Source organism: Cinclus cinclus, chromosome 1 (genome assembly GCF_963662255.1).
Source record: "Cinclus cinclus chromosome 1, bCinCin1.1, whole genome shotgun sequence".
Lineage (NCBI taxonomy): Eukaryota > Metazoa > Chordata > Aves > Passeriformes > Cinclidae > Cinclus > Cinclus cinclus.
In genome coordinates, this window is record NC_085046.1 from 104,696,954 (window position 1) to 104,715,621 (window position 18,668).

The 18,668-nt window shown below is 36.4% G+C and overlaps 1 protein-coding gene across 2 annotated transcripts in view; it reads right to left on the bottom strand.

Moving 5' to 3' along the window:
- Nucleotides 1-18,668, bottom strand: part of ROCK1 (Rho associated coiled-coil containing protein kinase 1) — an 83,274-nt gene that overhangs the window by 48,219 nt on the left and 16,387 nt on the right. For both annotated transcript variants that reach the window (XM_062488387.1, XM_062488378.1), the window contains exon 2: nucleotides 1,677-1,758. In XM_062488387.1, coding sequence (XP_062344371.1) covers nucleotides 1,677-1,758 — 82 coding nt within the window. The remainder of the gene's footprint in view (nucleotides 1-1,676; nucleotides 1,759-18,668) is intronic.

Sequence of the window (18,668 nt, forward strand, 5' to 3'; positions counted from 1 at the left end):
CAGCTAACACTGCAAAAAGATATTTTAAACAGTCTTGTAATAAAATTAAGTAAACATGAAAATGTCTTATTTTTTAAACAGAAATTCAAGGCAAACTAGACTTCACAGTTTCTTCTAAGACCACTACTCACACATCCACAGCTTGTTTCATATTTCAGCAAACACAGCAAGTTAATGTTTCAATGGCAGTTTGAAGGGAACTAATGTGTTCTGTTCTCCACCTTCAGATTACTTCAGGTCGCATCTTATACAGTATACAATTTATACCTAAAAGATATTCATTATCAGGTTGTAAATGTAAAAGTTTTGTTTCACTCAGCCCCAATTGCAGAAGTGAAGCTTTCTGAGACTCACTAATGATTTCATTACTCATAAAAATTACACTCAAATTATCTGTTGCAATGAGTATTTCCTTTGCCTGATACAACTTCTCTTTTCTCCAAGAGTTTCACCACACCTTCTCAGTAAACAACTGAGTACACAAAATGTGCATGTAACTCAGCATATGGTATCAACATACTCTCAACTGTGAGAAGTTAAACAGAGCATTTGAGCTTAGGCTTTCAGTAACCAGCTTATGTGCAAGTGAGCCATCAGCTAGACCTAGTGGACTGAAATATTCAAACAAATGGAGATTCATGTAAAATAAACACCACAAATTCACTACCACAGGTTACAGTTGCATCCAATAAACCAACTGAAAACACTGTGGAAACAGGAAAAAAAAGCCCCACATGAATTTCAAAGCAAAGACAAAAATTATTTGAGTCAAATTCTTAGTCAATTGTTTAGTCAATTACCACAAAAAGAAAAAAAAATTGTTATAGAATTCAATTGAATTGTTTAAGCCTATTAAAATCTACTCATATTAGCTTAGTTTCAAGTTTTGCCCCATTAGTCTACAGGTAGAATAAGTCTTCAGTCAGCAAACATTTCAGCCACAATCTTCAGAATTTGTCAGTTTGGCAGCTTTCAGAAATGTTTTGATTCATAAATGCCTTTTTGGGGTTTTCTTTGTCTGTGTTTTGGGGTTTTTTAATTATGAAAATTATGGAACTATTATTTCTATTAAAAATCAACTTTTTTACTTTAAAACGTTACAGAGTATAATGTGCAGGAAATCTGGTAGTGGAAAAATACAGAGCAAATGAAGAGAATTCTGCAGACGTATCACCTGCATACACAAGTAAACGCACCAGTTATACAATACACGCTTTTCATGAAAAGAGACCTTTTATACAAAAAAACCCAAAAGCTTACAAAATACATGCTTCAGTCTGTTAGTGAACTAATATTTAATAGTATTTCATGACACTGTATACATCACTATGTCATTTTACTGTTAATTGCTTATAATATCTTAGTACATGAAATTAGAAAACAAGTTCTAGGAATACAGGGAGTTGCTCTAACAAAGACAGGAGGCCCTTCTCTTAAAAGGCTCTGTGCCACTGCAAAAAAGGCCATTTACAGGGCAACAGATTGGACATACAATTGCTGGGAATGAGATTTGCATAGGCAGCTGTCACTTCTCAGTGGGAAATAAATAAGACCCTTGCACCCAAAAATTCAATGCACCCCAAATCCCTAGCTGCCTTTCAAAGAGCTAGAACAGGTGTTTTCTTTTTGATATTACAGACTTCTGTTATTTAGTAAATTAAACATTAAATACTTACACCTGTTTAAGAAGTTATCAATGTTCTTGTTTTTTCTTAAGGCAGGAAAATCCAAGTCATATACCAAAGCATCTAAGCCATCCTGAAAAAAACCAAACAAACAACAAGCAAAAGTAAGTATTTGGGAAAATAATTACACATGCTGCTAACTGAAGAGCCAAGATATAAAACCAGTTGTCCCTATCAATCTTCCATGCAAATGAAATCATTCACATTTATTTAATGACTGTTAGTGTTTATGTGAAACAGCTGTTACTCCTTCACTTTCACGGGTCTCATCAAAATTTACTTCCATATGCTTCTATGTATCATTAATTACCTTAATTAGCTCCACACTTACATGAAAATAATTACTTTTTCAAAATACAAAAAAGAACAAATAGCAGTTCTATTGAACTTCAGCAATATTAAAAAGTCACACTGCATCACACAGTAGGCACTTGAACATAAAATGCTAACTGGCAAATAAGACAGTGATGGTAATTTAATTCTCAGAATCAAGCCCCTGCATTTTATCCATTGAATTCAGTGTGAATTCTCATGAACAATATGTTGGCTTTATACATTCCAACTTAAATCCAGAAGCAAACAGCCACAAGCCCATCTGGCACTACTACCACAGCATACATCCCTATAAACAAAAGCAAACCAAACATCATCAAAAAGCCCACAGAAAAATACAACAAAGAAAGAGATAGTTTTAAGGTCTTCTTAAGTGCTGTGACCTAATGTCTACGTTTTTCACTAGGTATAAATAATCCTTCAGTGGGCAGCATCTTCTTGGGAGAAAAACTAAACCCAGTGTTTTGGCTGAAAACCACAGATATGGCTTCCACTGAAAAACGATCCAGTGTCCTAGGGAATCACATAACAAAGAACCAAAGTGCATTAGGGAGTCCTCTCTCTCAGGTAAGTACTGTGTAAGTGACAACTGCAAAAACAGAGACAAAGGTCTTAAAAGACAAACTGATGGATGTTACCAGAGCATGACAGAGATGTACTGCTATTTACTTGTCCATTCACAGCTAGGTGTTTATGTTACCCATTTGTAACCTGCTTGGAGTGAGATATTAGACCAGACATATATTTGATTTGAGCAGTTCAGATCTGACTAGACCTAATTTGATTGCTTTCAGCTTTTAAAAGGATTTTTCTATCCTTTTTTCTGGATTGAAAACTGATCCATCAGTCTTTGCTAAGTATATCAAGTAACTTGGCCTGAACAACAGCTAGAGAATAAGCTTTTTGAAAGCTTGTTTTCCAGGAACATATAGTTGAGAACACATTTTATTTATACTGAAATATTAGTCTTCGATCTTTTACTTCAAATTCAAACCTATTTTTTACCTCAGTCTTTAGGACTGACTGTTAACTAAGAAAAATTCCAAGTGCAATCAAAATCAAAATTATTTCTTGACATGCAGTCCTCACTTTTAAAGTATGTGAGATAGAAATTATTTTAATAAGAATAAGCAGTAAAATCATGCTAGAATTTGAAAATGGGTAGCTGCAAGGATTATCAGAATTACTTTAAAGGCTGGATATTATTAAAATTGTCAATTTCATAAAAACATGCCTTTTTTAAGCTACCTCTGCATACAGTGGCTCATTTTGAACTAAGAAATGTTAAAATTAAAATTACACAGATCAAGAAAAGCATCACAGTATTTTACTTCTCTAAAATAAATTCAGGTTTTGCATCCTGTGTATTAAAGGATCATCTTTTTGGACTGACACTGATGATGAAAAGGGAAAGCAAATAGCAAGAAAACAACGTTTAATGGGTGAGTAGTAGAAATAAGAGCGTAAGAGGCCAACAACAATTTGGACTCAAGACAGATGCAGAAATAAAGCCATGCAGGCAGGGTAACTGTAACTTACTGAGAAATACTTTGCAAACTACTAAAAGATACCTTTTCCAAAGATACATGGTAAACATCCAGGAAATCCAGGAAAAAAAATTGAATTCTTTGGTTCTGTTGAATAAATTCACTGGAGACCCATGACAACTGCTTGCACAGCACTACAAAGTCCACCAGTCCACCAGCTTCTGTGCATTTATCTCCAGGCTGTGTGAAGCAGTAGGAAAAAAAACAGCTAGGAGGCTGCTGGGTCCCATCCAGTGATTTTTAAAAGCAAATTAGAGATGGCAATGAACTGTCAAAATTTGAGGTTTAATCTCCCATGAAGCCCTCAAATCTGCAGAGTCAATGGATTTGTCCAGGTTCACAGCTAAAACAAAACTTCCACACACCAAGCAGAAGCACAAAATTCTCAAATCCTTGTTGGCTCTGGGGTTGTGCAATTATCTGTTTCAAATCAGAGTTTGCTTCAAAAGCCAAAATTCAGTCTTTTTCTTTATAGGAAGGAAGGTTTTTGTACTGAACACAAAATACACAAAAAATGGGAATATGTATAAATTCGTAACATCAATCTTACTTTTGTATCATCCCTTCTCTTTCAAAATACTAAAATATAAGGCCATGCCAAAAGAAGCATAAAGTACAGAAAATGTCATGGTTTCCTCAGTGTCTCAGGCATCTTAGGTATTTTGTTGTGTTATTTTAAAAAGTTTTAATTTAAAGATGGGGAAAAGTATACAAATTCACTTTTAAAAGGCAAAAGCAAATTTCAATACTGTTTAATTTAGAACTCACCATGTACAATGTTCCCTGTTCTGTTCTTCACTTCCCAGTTCTTAGATATGAACTCTATCACTTAAATTACTTAACTGAAAAACTCTGAAATATAGATTCAAGCTGTTGATCTCCCATTCATTTCAAACCATATTTCAAGATCATGCAAACAATATCTAAGGAAGCTACATGCTTCCTTAGCATGTAAGGAAATTAATTGTTTAAATAAACAAATAAATAAATAAATAGTTTATTTAAAAAGCTCTTCAAGGATCAGCTCCCCTCCACTACAGTATCCAGAGAATAAACTATCCTGGTTCAAAACTTCCTTTTAAAAAAGGTAAGGATAGATGATATTCTATAATTAAGAGACCTGAAAATCCTTAACTCTCAATTTTTTTCTTTGACTGAAGTAAGCTTCTGAAGAAAAAAAAAACCAGATTGGTATTATTTTAGTGTCAGACTGCAAATGCAAGACTAAGCCTGAAGTAATTTTATAGAATCATAATTAATGGAAGTAAGTTACTTGGGATACCTAGCGTATAACATAAAACACAGAACAGCCTATTTCACTTACATTAGCTTAGCTAAAGCAGAAGAACTTACAAACATTACAAGCTGTCCCAGCACAAAGGGAAGCACAGAAGCACAGCTATTTTTAACTGGCATCACTGGACAAACAGGGAGGAGTACACAAACTCCAAGTGAGTGCTGGTTCAAAGTGGTGGGGGTCGGAGGGACAGGAATATACTACAGAGCTGTAGAAATAATGGCTTGCAGAAAAAGGGTAAAGGCCAAATAAGACATGATCAGTACTGCCAGTGGCTGCAGAGATATAACTCAGCTCTCAGCTTTCATCATTCCATCTTGCTCAGTCTTTCAATATCTCATCTTTTTTGCCAACACAGAAAGACAGGGACATCATCTTTCCATCAAGACATATAGTAGCCATACTCTTCTCCTCTTAAAGGATGACAAGACATCATAATAATAGGCAACCGTACCTCCAATAGTTCCATGCACTTTATTAAAACAAGGCAGCCTTGTCTTTATGATGGATTTTTTCCTCCACTTGGATGGGTTCCATGTATTTTTAGTATGCATCTTCTTTAAAATACAGCACATTCCATACTTCTTGGAAACATACATTGTGGCTTAGAGGCATTTTCAGCTAACACTAAGTTCTACCTTCTTTTGTCACTACAGAGCAATTTTCCTATTCAGCTTTCAGGTTTACAGAGGCATTTTCCTTTTAACAGTTAAATTAGATTACTAAAATAAATTTATTTATACCTCCACTTACAGTATTTTAGAGGTGATTAAAAAAGAACAGGGGAAAAACTTCATTTCTAATGTTCTTCAGTCAGTTTCATGGTCTGATACAGCATTTTATATAACACATTCATTCAATGAAACCATCAACAGTTTCATTATTTATTTAAAAGACCTCATTTTATCCTTAAATTTTAAAAAAGGCACACTAGAGAGTCATTACAACATGCAGAGTTCTTCCTTACGAAAGCAAAAATTCCACATATTCTGTTGGTTTAATTTCATTCATTACTACACCATACCTAAAAAGGTTAAAAGGTACAGTTATATGGAATAAAACCAAAGGTCAGTCTAGATGCATAGGCTGGCTCTGGAGATGACAGTAAGCGTGTCCAGGAAAGAGGATACGAGCAAGTACTGCTCAGGTGCATGTGTGAGCCAGAATGGCACTGTCATAGTTAACTAAGACAGAATTTTTCTAGACAACATTTTCTTTGGTGATTTTTGCCTGAATGTTTTGTCTGTTTCAGTTTCTTGCACTCACAGCATTGTGCAGACATGAATTCCACCACCCATAGCCTTTATGAAAGGGTACCTCATTTCAAACTTACCACTCTTCAGCCAAAAAAGGGACAATGACTCTTCACCCACCTCCCCCAAGACATAGCTTTTCACACTTGCAGCATTTCACCACCGGCCAACTCTCTTCCAATTATCCTTCTATGAAAGCTATTTCAATTCCCTTTGGTGATATGTTATTTCCACCATGTATACTTTTTAACTGGGGCAGGGGCACATGTGGAGAAACTGCACGCGGTATTTAAGTTGTCAGCACACCATAAATACACAAAGAATTACAACAGTTCCTGTTCTGTGCTTCATTATATTTTCAGTTATTGACCAAAATATCTGGTTAATTTTTATAGTCACTGTGTACTAGATTGGTTGTTCCACAAAACTAGGCATTACAAATCAAAGCTAGTTCAACATAAGTACATAAAGATGAGAGGTTTTTCTCCCATGCACTCATTCAATGATGAATTTTACCTACCACTTTTAATCAGCCAGGTACCACGGAGTATTAATTTATTCTTTGATTTTCTAGATCTTTAATTTTTACTGCTCTACCATCATAAATTGAAAATTATTCACAATTTTGGTTTCCTTATGACTGTGAAATACCACACACCTGTTAAACTCTATTACCAATCTGTTTTGAATAGCCTAATCACCAGCTTTCCATTCATTCATCTACTCCTACAACTGGCCAGGCCCAACAGCTTTCTCCATTACCTTCCCTTCAGTTTTTCTAAAATTATAGAATGTTGTAACATAAAACTCAATATTAACAAATACATTAACTACACAATCTATTAACACTGAATTTTTCAGGCTGTTATGCCATTTCTGTATTTATTTTCTTAGATTCATCTAAAATGGACTGGGTTTTTTTCAGTTTGTCTTAAGCAGTCTCACGTTAACTGAATTTTTTTGCCAAAATTTGCTCTATACCTACTTCCAAAGTTTTAATGCATCAAACTGCAAGTACTACTATGACTACAATAGGCTTTTTCACTCTGCAACTATATTCCCTAACCTCAAAACTCACTACAATTCTGTAAGTGTAATTACAACTATGTAATGCTGGTTTTATTCAGATGTATGAATTATTCAGATGCATGACTTATATTAATGCAATTTTATAGGGATATTTGAAAATATACACCATCAACCAATTCCAATTTAGCAAAACATGTCTCATGATTCATAAGTGATATAAAGTAGCAAGTGAAGTATATGATCTACATTATCAGGGTATAATTATAGCATTTTTATATTTTGGAATTTTATTTCATACACATTTCATTATGACACAGTATCATCTAGCACATAATAAATAAAAATACATGAAATTCCACTGAAACCTTGTTATTGAGACACTTGATTATTCTACTATTTATTTAACATTCAAAGCACTAAAAAAAATACTTAATGCGTCTTGCCAGCATACAAAATTTGCATTCCTTGGATACACTGGCCAAGTGGATACACTTTAACAAGTGTAAACTCTTTGCCACTTTTCCTTTTTTCAAGAGACAAAAGTAAGTCTTAAGATCTGCAACTCTTAACTATCCATATTTTAGTTCCCTGTATTGTAGCCATTTTCCTATCTCCATAGTACTGTTAGCTTCCCCCCAAATCAACAAACCTGACTGACCTTGATTTGCACGTGTTCATCATAATTCATAACAATGTCCTGTCATACATAAGTGAATACTCTGGTCAAGTATGCCAATAGTGCTACATTTATCTATCTCTAATCAAGTACACAAAAGATCCCATTAAGTTTCAAGTTAATCATGCTCATTAATTTTGCTGTCCAAATAAGAGAAAACTGCAATTTAACACTTCATCTTTAAAGTGGACAAGACAGTGTAGACAGAGTTAAGGCACTTCACTCAAGAACTTTCATTAAATTGTTAGAGCGGGCAAAGTACACAAACTGACATGTGAGCCTGAGTAAAAGGTCCTTGATTCATCACACAGCAAGACACAATTCTACAGAGCTCCTCGCTTCCTAGTACCCTGCAATACTCATAGGAGTTCTTACAAATCTGGTTGAACAGATATAAACAGACAGCCTTTCAAAAAGAAGTATCAGGGGGTGGGGTGTTAACTCGATAAAGAGCTAAGAGTTCAACTCAATGAAGATTTAACACCTGAATAAGGAGATCTTGAAACTTCAAGGCAGCATTATTGAAGGCAGTATGGATTATTGCTTTTATTTTGGCCTTTTTAAAGGGTTATTCCAAGTGTAGTTGCAAACTTCACCCACTTTCTGTGCAGTTCCATCTACAAATACATGTACTTGCCTTCTGTTCAAACAGTAGCTGTTCAACACTTGCACTGAAAAATTCCTAGAATATACATTTCCTACATGACTCACCAGATGATAAATCAGTAGATATCTCAATTTATACTGATATGCACAAACACATACATCAAAATACCCACTGAATCTAACACCAGAGCCAAAAAGGCCTCTCAATACTGTTATATCCATATTAGCACTTTAGGAAACCTCAGGTGCAAGTCTACAGACAGAGAGACATTCAAGTAGAAATGTTTTATCACATGCACTTCTGGGTGTTGCTGTTTCTTCACTCCAGCAATGGATCTTACTACCTGAAGCATCTCCTAAAATAATCTAAAAGAAAATGCAGTGCAAATCTGTGAAATCAACTTATACACAGTAAGCACACAGGAGTACTGTCAGAACCCACTACATGCTTCTGTCATTCACTAAAACAGAGAGCAAATCGTAGATCCTTCACACCAGAGCCCCTCTCTGTCCACTGACAAGATGGAGAAATCTTGACTCACTAGATCTGTTCTGAATGACACTTATTTGTGAGACTATTTTATGTTAAAATTATGGAAAACTGACATTGTTTGAAGACTCATTCCAGAAAATGTATTTCAGTGGGTGTTTCTTTCCCCTCCAAATTCTACCACTATATTACAACATTAATTTTACTACACTAGCATAATTTCTTGTGGTCAATAGTCTTTACATGCAAAGTTCAATTTATTACATTACTGCTTTATTATTTCAATTTGCCATCAGAATTAATTCCACTTAGTATTGCATCTTTAGGAACAACTATCAGATGAGAGAGCAGTGTCTGCAAGGATGATGAAGAACATAGACCAATACTGCACCAAGAACTTATGTCAGTAAAATCTAGGCAGAAAGCAGGTACCATATCATTTGAAAACAGTTCAAGAAGTTACAAAACAGGAGTAAAAGCTGATTGCAACTAAGCCAAATTATAGTGATTCATTTCACAGCAAGTGAGATCACTGGATCCTCACAGCTTCATTTCCTTAAAAAAGATTCACCTGCATTGGTTAATAAGCTCTGTGGGCAAGTTTTACAAACTTCAAAGCTTCTATACCAAATGTGGCACATTCTACCACAAAAAGAATACTTTACATGAAGACTAAAGCAGTTGTAGAACTATCCAGAAGGCTACAGAGATTCTTTATATTTTAATGTGTAGAAAATAAGACAATAGCCTACTTTAGGTTTAAATGTATCAAACCACATTTGACTAACACTAGAATTAAATAAAGCGTGAGTACAGCTTACAAAAACCGCCTTTTTCAAGAAAACTGTACTAAATGCAATTAACACAAGTACACCTAAACCATATATATTTAAATAGTGTTAGAAGAAGTAGGAGTAATGGTAGTTAAAGAACTGTCTGATGTTTATCACCATGGAAGCAGCATTCCACAGCCACTGCAGCAGTTGGCATTAGGAAATGCCTCACAGGTCTAGAGTTCCCAGCTACTGTAACAACTGCAACTAGAGATGAACAGACAACCTGACACACTATCCACAGAAATACCTCGTGGTGGAAAGAAGTGACTTCACATCCTTTCCACTTCTCAAAGTTATGGTATCAACCAAAAATACAAGGCAAGCCCTGTTACCTTAACTAAGAAATAAAATAACTACTTCAATTTTTTTTCTTTTTTTTTTTAAGCCAAACATCACTTGTAAATGACATCAGCAAACTCTCTTTGAGGTCCCCACAGCTTTCTTGGTTATCCTGTGAGGGCAGATTCTTCCACAGGCAGCACAGAGATCTGCTGTTCTGATTTGGGAGTCCCAACATTTTCATTTGAAACATAAACACTTAAAACTACCGATTTAGATCAATGGGAGTCAACACTAAGGAACGCTCATTAGAAAGCAAAAGTAACATGTATAGAAATTAACACTATGGATGCAAATACTGGTACATAACTTCCCTTCAACAAAATGGTATAAAGATAGATCAGAGATAGGAAAGAATGAAGACAAACTGGTCCAGTCCCAGCTCAGAAGTCTAAGGCTTCTTTTGCAGCAACCTGCAGGGAGTCGAGTAAAGACTTCAACAAAAGAAAAGAAACTGCACAACTCCATTAAGAAATAGTGGTATTTACCAAAGGAAATAGAAACCCCTCCATATATGTTGACTAGGAAATTGCTGTCTGCCTCCCCGATTTTTTTCCAGGCAGATATCCACGAAACCTGACTTCAGAAAGTAAGCCTTAGTCACCTGGGCAAGATGTGAATTAGCAAGACACCAACATGTTCATAGGAATTATTGCAAACAACAATCATTAAAGTTATTTAGCTCTTGTAAAAGCTGTCAAATACATGAAGCAACTTTAGACCTCTTAGCTTTACATTATAGTAAAACTAGCCTAAGTTCTCCCATCAATAGTTTAAATTGCTGCTTTTAGCTCTTCCACCATACTTTTGTCTGAAAAGTGATACCCTGCTATGAAAAATAAACCAAAAAAATACCACCAAAGTATGTAATACAATAAGTGACTGGAATGGATATTTTTCTGTAAAGCAACAATACCTTAGCAGCCATACTGAACCTGTTGTCACCTGACCTGGATTACGTTTGCTGCAATCATAAGTAAGCGCTAACTACAGATATAAACAATAAACTATACAACAATAAACAGGCAACTTCTCTCTTTAGCTTTGACAACTCAGCCTCTGGAGATTATAATAATTCAATAATTATGCTTTAGGAAAGAATCTAAAAAGGTGCATCGAAGGGGGGGTGGGGGGAGGGGGGAAGCCCTGCTAGTAATAATATCCACTCCACAGAAAAATGACCCGGGGACTGGAAACAGAGGCTGAGAACAAAAGTATTTAATTTTTTAAACAGAACACAGACAATTAATAACTTTTCAAGGAAGAGTGAAAACTGCATAGTTTTTCCAGCAGTCTGGAAACACTGCACAAAATCTCTCCTTCCCCACCACGAAAAGAGAAATTCTTCCCTAAAACTCTACAAACCAGAACACTTCTACAATTAGAGGCGAACAGCCACGAGGGGTCCAGAAATTAAGATTATGAAAGAATTATACTAAAAAAAATCTGTAGAAACTGAAATAGTGATTTGTAAAGCAACATGCCTTTCCTTAGTATCACATGCCAACCAGTCTGCAAAATGAAAAATATGGGAAGTGAAGCACAACTGAAGCAAGGAATCAATTCTGAGAAGCTTCTCCGATTGCGCAATCTCCTGTCAGAGCTCTCGCTACATTTCTGCAATAAACATTCCAGCACAAGCAATCACACGTCAAGCAGATATTTGAAATATGCAACTAAACGAGAACTTAATGCTATTTAAGAATTTGTGCATCATTAGACAGTTTTGTATCACAAGCCCTAGTTAAGTCCCATAGATTTCTTCATGCATTGATTAAAAGAAAAAATTCACTTTCGATAAAATGATGTCTGTATGCATAAACCAAATGTTTTTCTATATTTGTTCTTTTTTCCATGATGAATACACCCACAGAAATGACTTTTAAGTAATGTTATTTTTTAAAAAGGTTATAAAAATTCCATGAGAATTTTTTTAGATATAGACAAGCTATTTCTACTCCAACCACTAAGATTCATCTGAATTAAAAGGATTTTGTAACTAACAGGAGCAAAACAGCAAGTTTTTCACATTTTTGGGAGATTTTCACCGCTAATGTAGAACAAAACAGTTCTGCTAACAGATTGTTTCCAGAGTCCAGAACCCAATGAACTGAAGTTACAAATTTATAAATTTAAAAAACATGCTTTTACCCATTACCTTTAAGCATTTTTTTAACATGTGAAGAGACAAGCTCTTTCAAAACCTACCTGAAGAAAAAATGGTAACATATACAGACAATGCCACTAGTAACACCATTTTAATTAACACTGGATGTTTAAGTATATATTCAAGTCACTAACAGTGATTACTTTCAGGTTAAAAAATACTGCCCCAATAGATGCTTTCAGAGAAGTTGTGGATGCCCCCTCACCAAAAGTCTTCAAGGCCAAGTTGGACAGGACTTTGAGCAACCTGGTCTAGTGGAAAGTGTCTGTCCATAGCAGGGGGGTTGGAACCAGATCACCTTTAAGGTCCCTTCCAACCCAAACCATTCTACAGTTCTTTGATTTAAACTAAATCTCCTCTAAGTACTCTGTTTATCCTTTCTGACACCATAGAAGAATTATGACAAAAATCCTGAATGCTTTGGACTTCATGAGAAAAAAGTAAGGTGTAACTCTAAAAACAAAAACCTATATGAAAGCATGGTTCCACATTCCAGTACTGAAATGACATCAAAGAACCAAAGCTGCCCAAGAAACCTCAAGGGCGACTTTCTACAAATTGCAAGTCTCTCTCATTAAAATCATTAAGGATTTTACCATATGTAATACTCCAACAATATAAGCCAGTTTATCTGGGATTTTCAAGTACAGTATTTCAAGACTAGAGGAAGACATGGAGTATTAGAAATCCATTAGAGGATCCAACACTTTTAATTTCAAGAAAGTCAAAAGATGTGTTACAAGCTTGTTAGGGACATACAACTAAGTTTTTCTTTGCTCCTTTTCAAGCTTTGAGACTGAAGTTTGAGCAAAACTAAAGCAACTGACTCCATTCACCAAGAAAGAAGTTTTTCCCCAACATTTCCATTGCTCAAGCATGAGACACAGAGAGCAGAACTTCATAAAAGAGTGGCATTCAATGTCTACAGCACTGGGTTTTTCACCAAGCTCATATACTGCGATCATAAAGACGAAAAATACTAAAATTCTAAGAAATAACTGTAAAAGCCACTCTTCTGCCAACTTCTCCAGCTACATCAAAAGACTAAGTCAACTCCTCCTTAACACCATTCTTCCTCCATAGCACTCCAGAACCTGAGAAAGCCATCCCCCCCAACACAAAGAGGATGCAGAAGACTGATACATGTACTCCAAAGGCATTATTTTTTTTTGGACTTAGAACATGGGAGAAAACAAATCTTAACCCAAGAGGAAAGAGAGCCAGGGCTGTCTGGACCATTGCCACAACCATGGAATCTTGTCAAAGTCTCTCTTGCCTGTCCTTACAAGGGAGCAAGATTGAGCTTGGGCTGATTAACTTAATCTCTACAGGAGATGAGGGCAGGCAATATTTTTGTCACACCATAAAAGCCTGCCATGAGACAATTCAGAACACACTAACATGGCATTTTCTGTTCCTCCACCCCACAGACCATTCTGAGTAGCTGTCATTTAGTTCCTCATTAGGCAGAGAGCAAAACTGATAAAAAAAAGTGTTTTCTACAAAATAAATCAAAAGGGAATGAAAGGCTACTTTTTACTGGCAGCAAACTTCTACATCATTTTTACCCCAGTATTTGCTTTAGGAAAACATTTTTCCAGTATCTAATTTTTTTTAAAGTTATTAAAAAGCACTACAATCTTGGAAATCTACATAAACTAAGAGACTAGAGATACATTGTTTGTGTCTATAAAAATATTAAAAAAACAAGTAATTCAAAAGCCATGTCAAATGAGGTCAGGCAGTATATGCTACTTCCCATTCATATAAATTCTGTATTTGTAAAACACTGAGGAAAGTAGGTTTCTAATTTCTAAATACTACAAAATATCAGTATGAGATATTCTGGAATGTAAATAAAGAGCAGCAATATCAGTTCAAGAATTTAGAGTCACACTTTTGTCAGACATCCTACACTTCACTTTCTAGAAGTCTGCTGGCCCACAGAGCAAATTTCTGAAGAACTACATAAAAGATCGATGGAAACAGTAATTTTAGAAACAGATTCTTGTTACCAATCATGGTCGTTTTATAAATGAACGTATCTAGCCTCAGAGACTTCAAAAGGAAATGAAGAAGGCAGTTATATCTTTTGTGATACTCAAACAAAATGCACTGGCACTGAGATAGACTATCATTAAATTTAACTAAAACTACAGATAAACAATTTGACTTAGAAAAGGAAAAAACCAACCATCTGCCATTAGGAAAGGTCTAACACCAGGAAGTGTGTGTGTGCATACATCCTCTATACACAGATTTACACATCCCAAACAACCAAATATTTTAAAAACTTTTTTTAAGTGACCTACCACTTTTATTCAGATTCACATTTTACCGACTGTTTGCTTGAGAAGTAAGAGAAATGAGAAGCACCAAAAATTTCAACAGAGACACAAACTCCTTTGTACTTGCAAAATTACAAGTAGCTCATGATGCAAAGCTCTATATGCTTAAGGCAGCCTGCAGAGGAGACAAGCAATGCAGCATTTCATCTAATACTGTCATGTAAAGCACATTCAAAATCCCCCTTACTTGCCTCAGTCAACACAACACATTGTGTAACTTGCAGCACACAGAAAAGAACTGAATTTCCTCTTTTCTGAACTGCTGTAGATCAGCTCTAAGATCATGTCATATTCACATACTTGGAGCTCTCCTTCTTTCCTTCCAATATAGAATTAAGGGACAAGTATGAGAACCGGTCATTTCTTATAATTTTGTCCCTTTACCTACTGAACTATGACATGACAAATTTCCAATTTATCTAACCTTACCAACTGAAAAACCTCTTAAACTGCTTATTCTCTGAAGATAAAATGATACTTAGTCCAGTTCAACAGATTCAGTCAAAAGCCAACTTTTATAAATAAGAACACAGGTAGAGATAATACCTCTTTATGTATATGTTGCTGTAAAGAATGAAGAAAACAGCAAAAGATAGACCAGACAGATAGAATAGATAAGCTAATCCTTCTGAAAACCAATATAAAAGTCCATGGCTGTCCAGAAGAAAAGAGCAAGAAAATTCAGAAAAAAAAGCTGAGTGGAATAGTTCTAAATTCTCACATACTATTTCTACACAGAAGTTAATCTTAACAGCAGAAAATCTTCTGAATATCCTATAGCCTGTCTTACTCTGTTTCCAAATGCTGCTGTTCCATGTCATGAGCATGCCAAAAACTTGGCATATTTTAACTTCTCATTACCATGCTTTAAAAAAAATTTAATTACTAGCAATATTATCTTAAAAAGTACAAAACCAAAATTAGGATAATATAATTTACATTTCTTATCAATCCTCAAAATAAATATGCTATTTTCTGTAAACAGGGAGAAGCGTATCTTTGAGTGTCTTAAAAGGCCAATGTAGTTTAGATCTTCTGTTCTGTCAGGGAACTACCAACACACTGATTTATTCTGAACCAGCAGAAACGTAACAAGAATCTGATGGTAAAGGGATGACTAAAAGATACCCTGATTTAACCTCCTTCCCTTGCAATGCCACAGTGTCAGTGACTGAATTTGTCTGTTTGGCACCACAGATGTTGGAGCATCCCATTTCTTCAAAACTGAATGCCAACAGGGAATGCCAATGATCTCATATAACTGCAACTGGGAAAAGACCATAAGCAATAGCTGGAATTTGATTTCCTCTTTCCACTAAGCTACTCCAATGCATTTTTATTTTGTCTAAAATCATCTTCTGCTATGGATCATGGTAGCTGTCCTCCTGCCCCACAACCCAAAACATAAATTCTGTGGCTAAATACTACAAGTACTGAATGTAGCACAAGGGCAGTAGCTGTATTAGATGCTGGCTGACAAAACAGAGACACAAAGCTGTTGTAGAAAGACTGTGGCCCCACTCTTGATGGACTGGCCTGAGGATTGTTGCTACCCTCTAATACCAGTCTCATTGAACAAATGGAATTCTAAAACAAATCCCTGGCACTTCAAAGTTTTATTACAGAAAAATAATCTGCTGAGAAATCAAATACACTTGAAATTAGAGCATATTTTAGACAATACTTTTTCTTTGTAATTCTTAGAGCTCCATCAGAATTACAGATTCAACCAACTACTTTCAGTATTCTTTTAAAGCGTACCTGAAGCCTTGATTTTATGCCCAAGTAAACTACATCTAGTAAACTACATCTTCATGTAGTGAAGTAGTAAAAAGTAGTAAAAGTGAAATGCTGCTTGGCTATATCTGACTATATGGCAACAACCTTTCATATCCAAATTACCTGTACTAGTTCCATACCCACAAAGAAGAATTACATCCTATTTACTGAAAACTTCATTCTATGCTAATACTTAATTTGGAGACATACACTAATCAAGTAACTTCTCACCTGAAACCATCATAAGACAAAACTCCTACTAGCCCCTGATCATTTTGCAAGTTTCTCTTATCTTAGCAGAGGTATCTTTCCAACCTAAATGGATAATTTGAACGAGAAGAGAAAGAGAAGAGAAAGAGAAGAGGAAGAGAAGAGGAAGAGAAGAGGAAGAGAAGAGGAAGAGAAGAGGAAGAGAAGAGGAAGAGAAGAGGAAGAGAAGAGGAAGAGAAGAGGAAGAGAAGAGGAAGAGAAGAGGAAGAGAAGAGGAAGAGAAGAGGAAGAGAAGAGGAAGAGAAGAGGAAGAGAAGAGGAAGAGAAGAGGAAGAGAAGAGGAAGAGAAGAGGAAGAGAAGAGGAAGAGAAGAGGAAGAGAAGAGAAGAGAAGAGAAGAGAAGAGAAGAGAAGAGAAGAGAAAGAGAAGAGGAGGAGAAGAGGAGGAGAAGAGGAGGAGAAAGAGAAGAGGAGGAGGAGAAAGAGAAGAGGAGGAGGAGAAAGAGAAGAGGAGGAGGAGAAAGAGAAGAGGAGGAGGAGAAAGAGAAGAGGAGGAGAAAGAGAAGAGGAGGAGAAAGAGAAGAGGAGGAGAAAGAGAAGAGAAGAGGAGGAGAAAGAGAAGAGGAGGAGAAAGAGAAGAGGAGGAGAAAGAGAAGAGGAGGAGAAAGAGAAGAGGAGGAGAAAGAGAAGAGGAGGAGAAGAGAAGAGGAGGAGAAGAGAAGAGGAGGAGAAGAGAAGAGGAGGAGAAGAGAAGAGGAGGAGAAGAGAAGAGGAGGAGAAAGAGAAGAGGAGGAGAAAGAGAAGAGGAGGAGAAAGAGAAGAGAAGAGGAGGAGAAAGAGAAGAGAAGAGGAGGAGAAAGAGAAGAGAAGAGGAGGAGAAAGAGAAGAGAAGAGGAGGAGAAAGAGAAGAGAAGAGGAGGAGAAAGAGAAGAGAAGAGGAGGAGAAAGAGAAGAGAAGAGGAGGAGGAGGAGAAAGAGAAGAGGAGGAGAAAGAGAAGAGAAGAGGAGGAGGAGGAGAAAGAGAAGAGGAGGAGAAAGAGAAGAGGAGGAGAAAGAGAAGAGGAGGAGAAAGAGAAGAGGAGGAGAAAGAGAAGAGGAGGAGAAAGAGAAGAGGAGGAGAAAGAGAAGAGGAGGAGAAAGAGAAGAGGAGGAGAAAGAGAAGAGGAGGAGAAAGAGAAGAGGAGGAGAAAGAGAAGAGGAGGAGAAAGAGAAGAGAAGAGGAGGAGAAAGAGAAGAGGAGGAGAAAGAGAAGAGAAGAGGAGGAGAAAGAGAAGAGGAGGAGAAAGAGAAGAGAAGAGGAGGAGAAAGAGAAGAGGAGGAGAAAGAGAAGAGGAGGAGAAAGAGAAGAGAAGAGGAGGAGAAAGAGAAGAGAAGAGGAGGAGAAAGAGAAGAGAAGAGGAGGAGAAAGAGAAGAGAAGAGGAGGAGAAAGAGAAGAGAAGAGGAGGAGAAAGAGAAGAGAAGAGGAGGAGAAAGAGAAGAGGAGGAGAAAGAGAAGAGAAGAGGAGGAGAAAGAGAAGAGGAGGAGAAAGAGAAGAGAAGAGGAGGAGAAAGAGAAGAGGAGGAGAAAGAGAAGAGAAGAGGAGGAGAAAGAGAAGAGGAGGAGAAAGAGAAGAGAAGAGGAGGAGAAAGAGAAGAGGAGGAGAAAGAGAAGAGAAGAGGAGGAGAAAGAGAAGAGGAGGAGAAAGAGAAGAGGAGGAGAAAGAGAAGAGGAGGAGAAAGAGAAGAGAAGAGGAGGAGAAAGAGAAGAGAAGAGGAGGAGAAAGAGAAGAGAAGAGGAGGAGAAAGAGAAGAGAAGAGGAGGAGAAAGAGAAGAGGAGGAGAAAGAGAAGAGGAGGAGAAAGAAAGAGAAGAGGAGGAGAAAGAGAAGAGGAGGAGAAAGAGAAGAGGAGGAGAAAGAAAGAGAAGAGGAGGAGAAAGAGAAGAGGAGGAGAAGATTCTTTCCCTCCTTCCAGACAGAGTTCATCTTAACTTCTAGAGTATTAAATGTCACAAAGAGACAAAAAAATAACTCTGTGGGAGCTGCTTTTCCTGTTGCTTTCTTTTTCAAATTCAGGTACTATTGCTGTTTAGAGT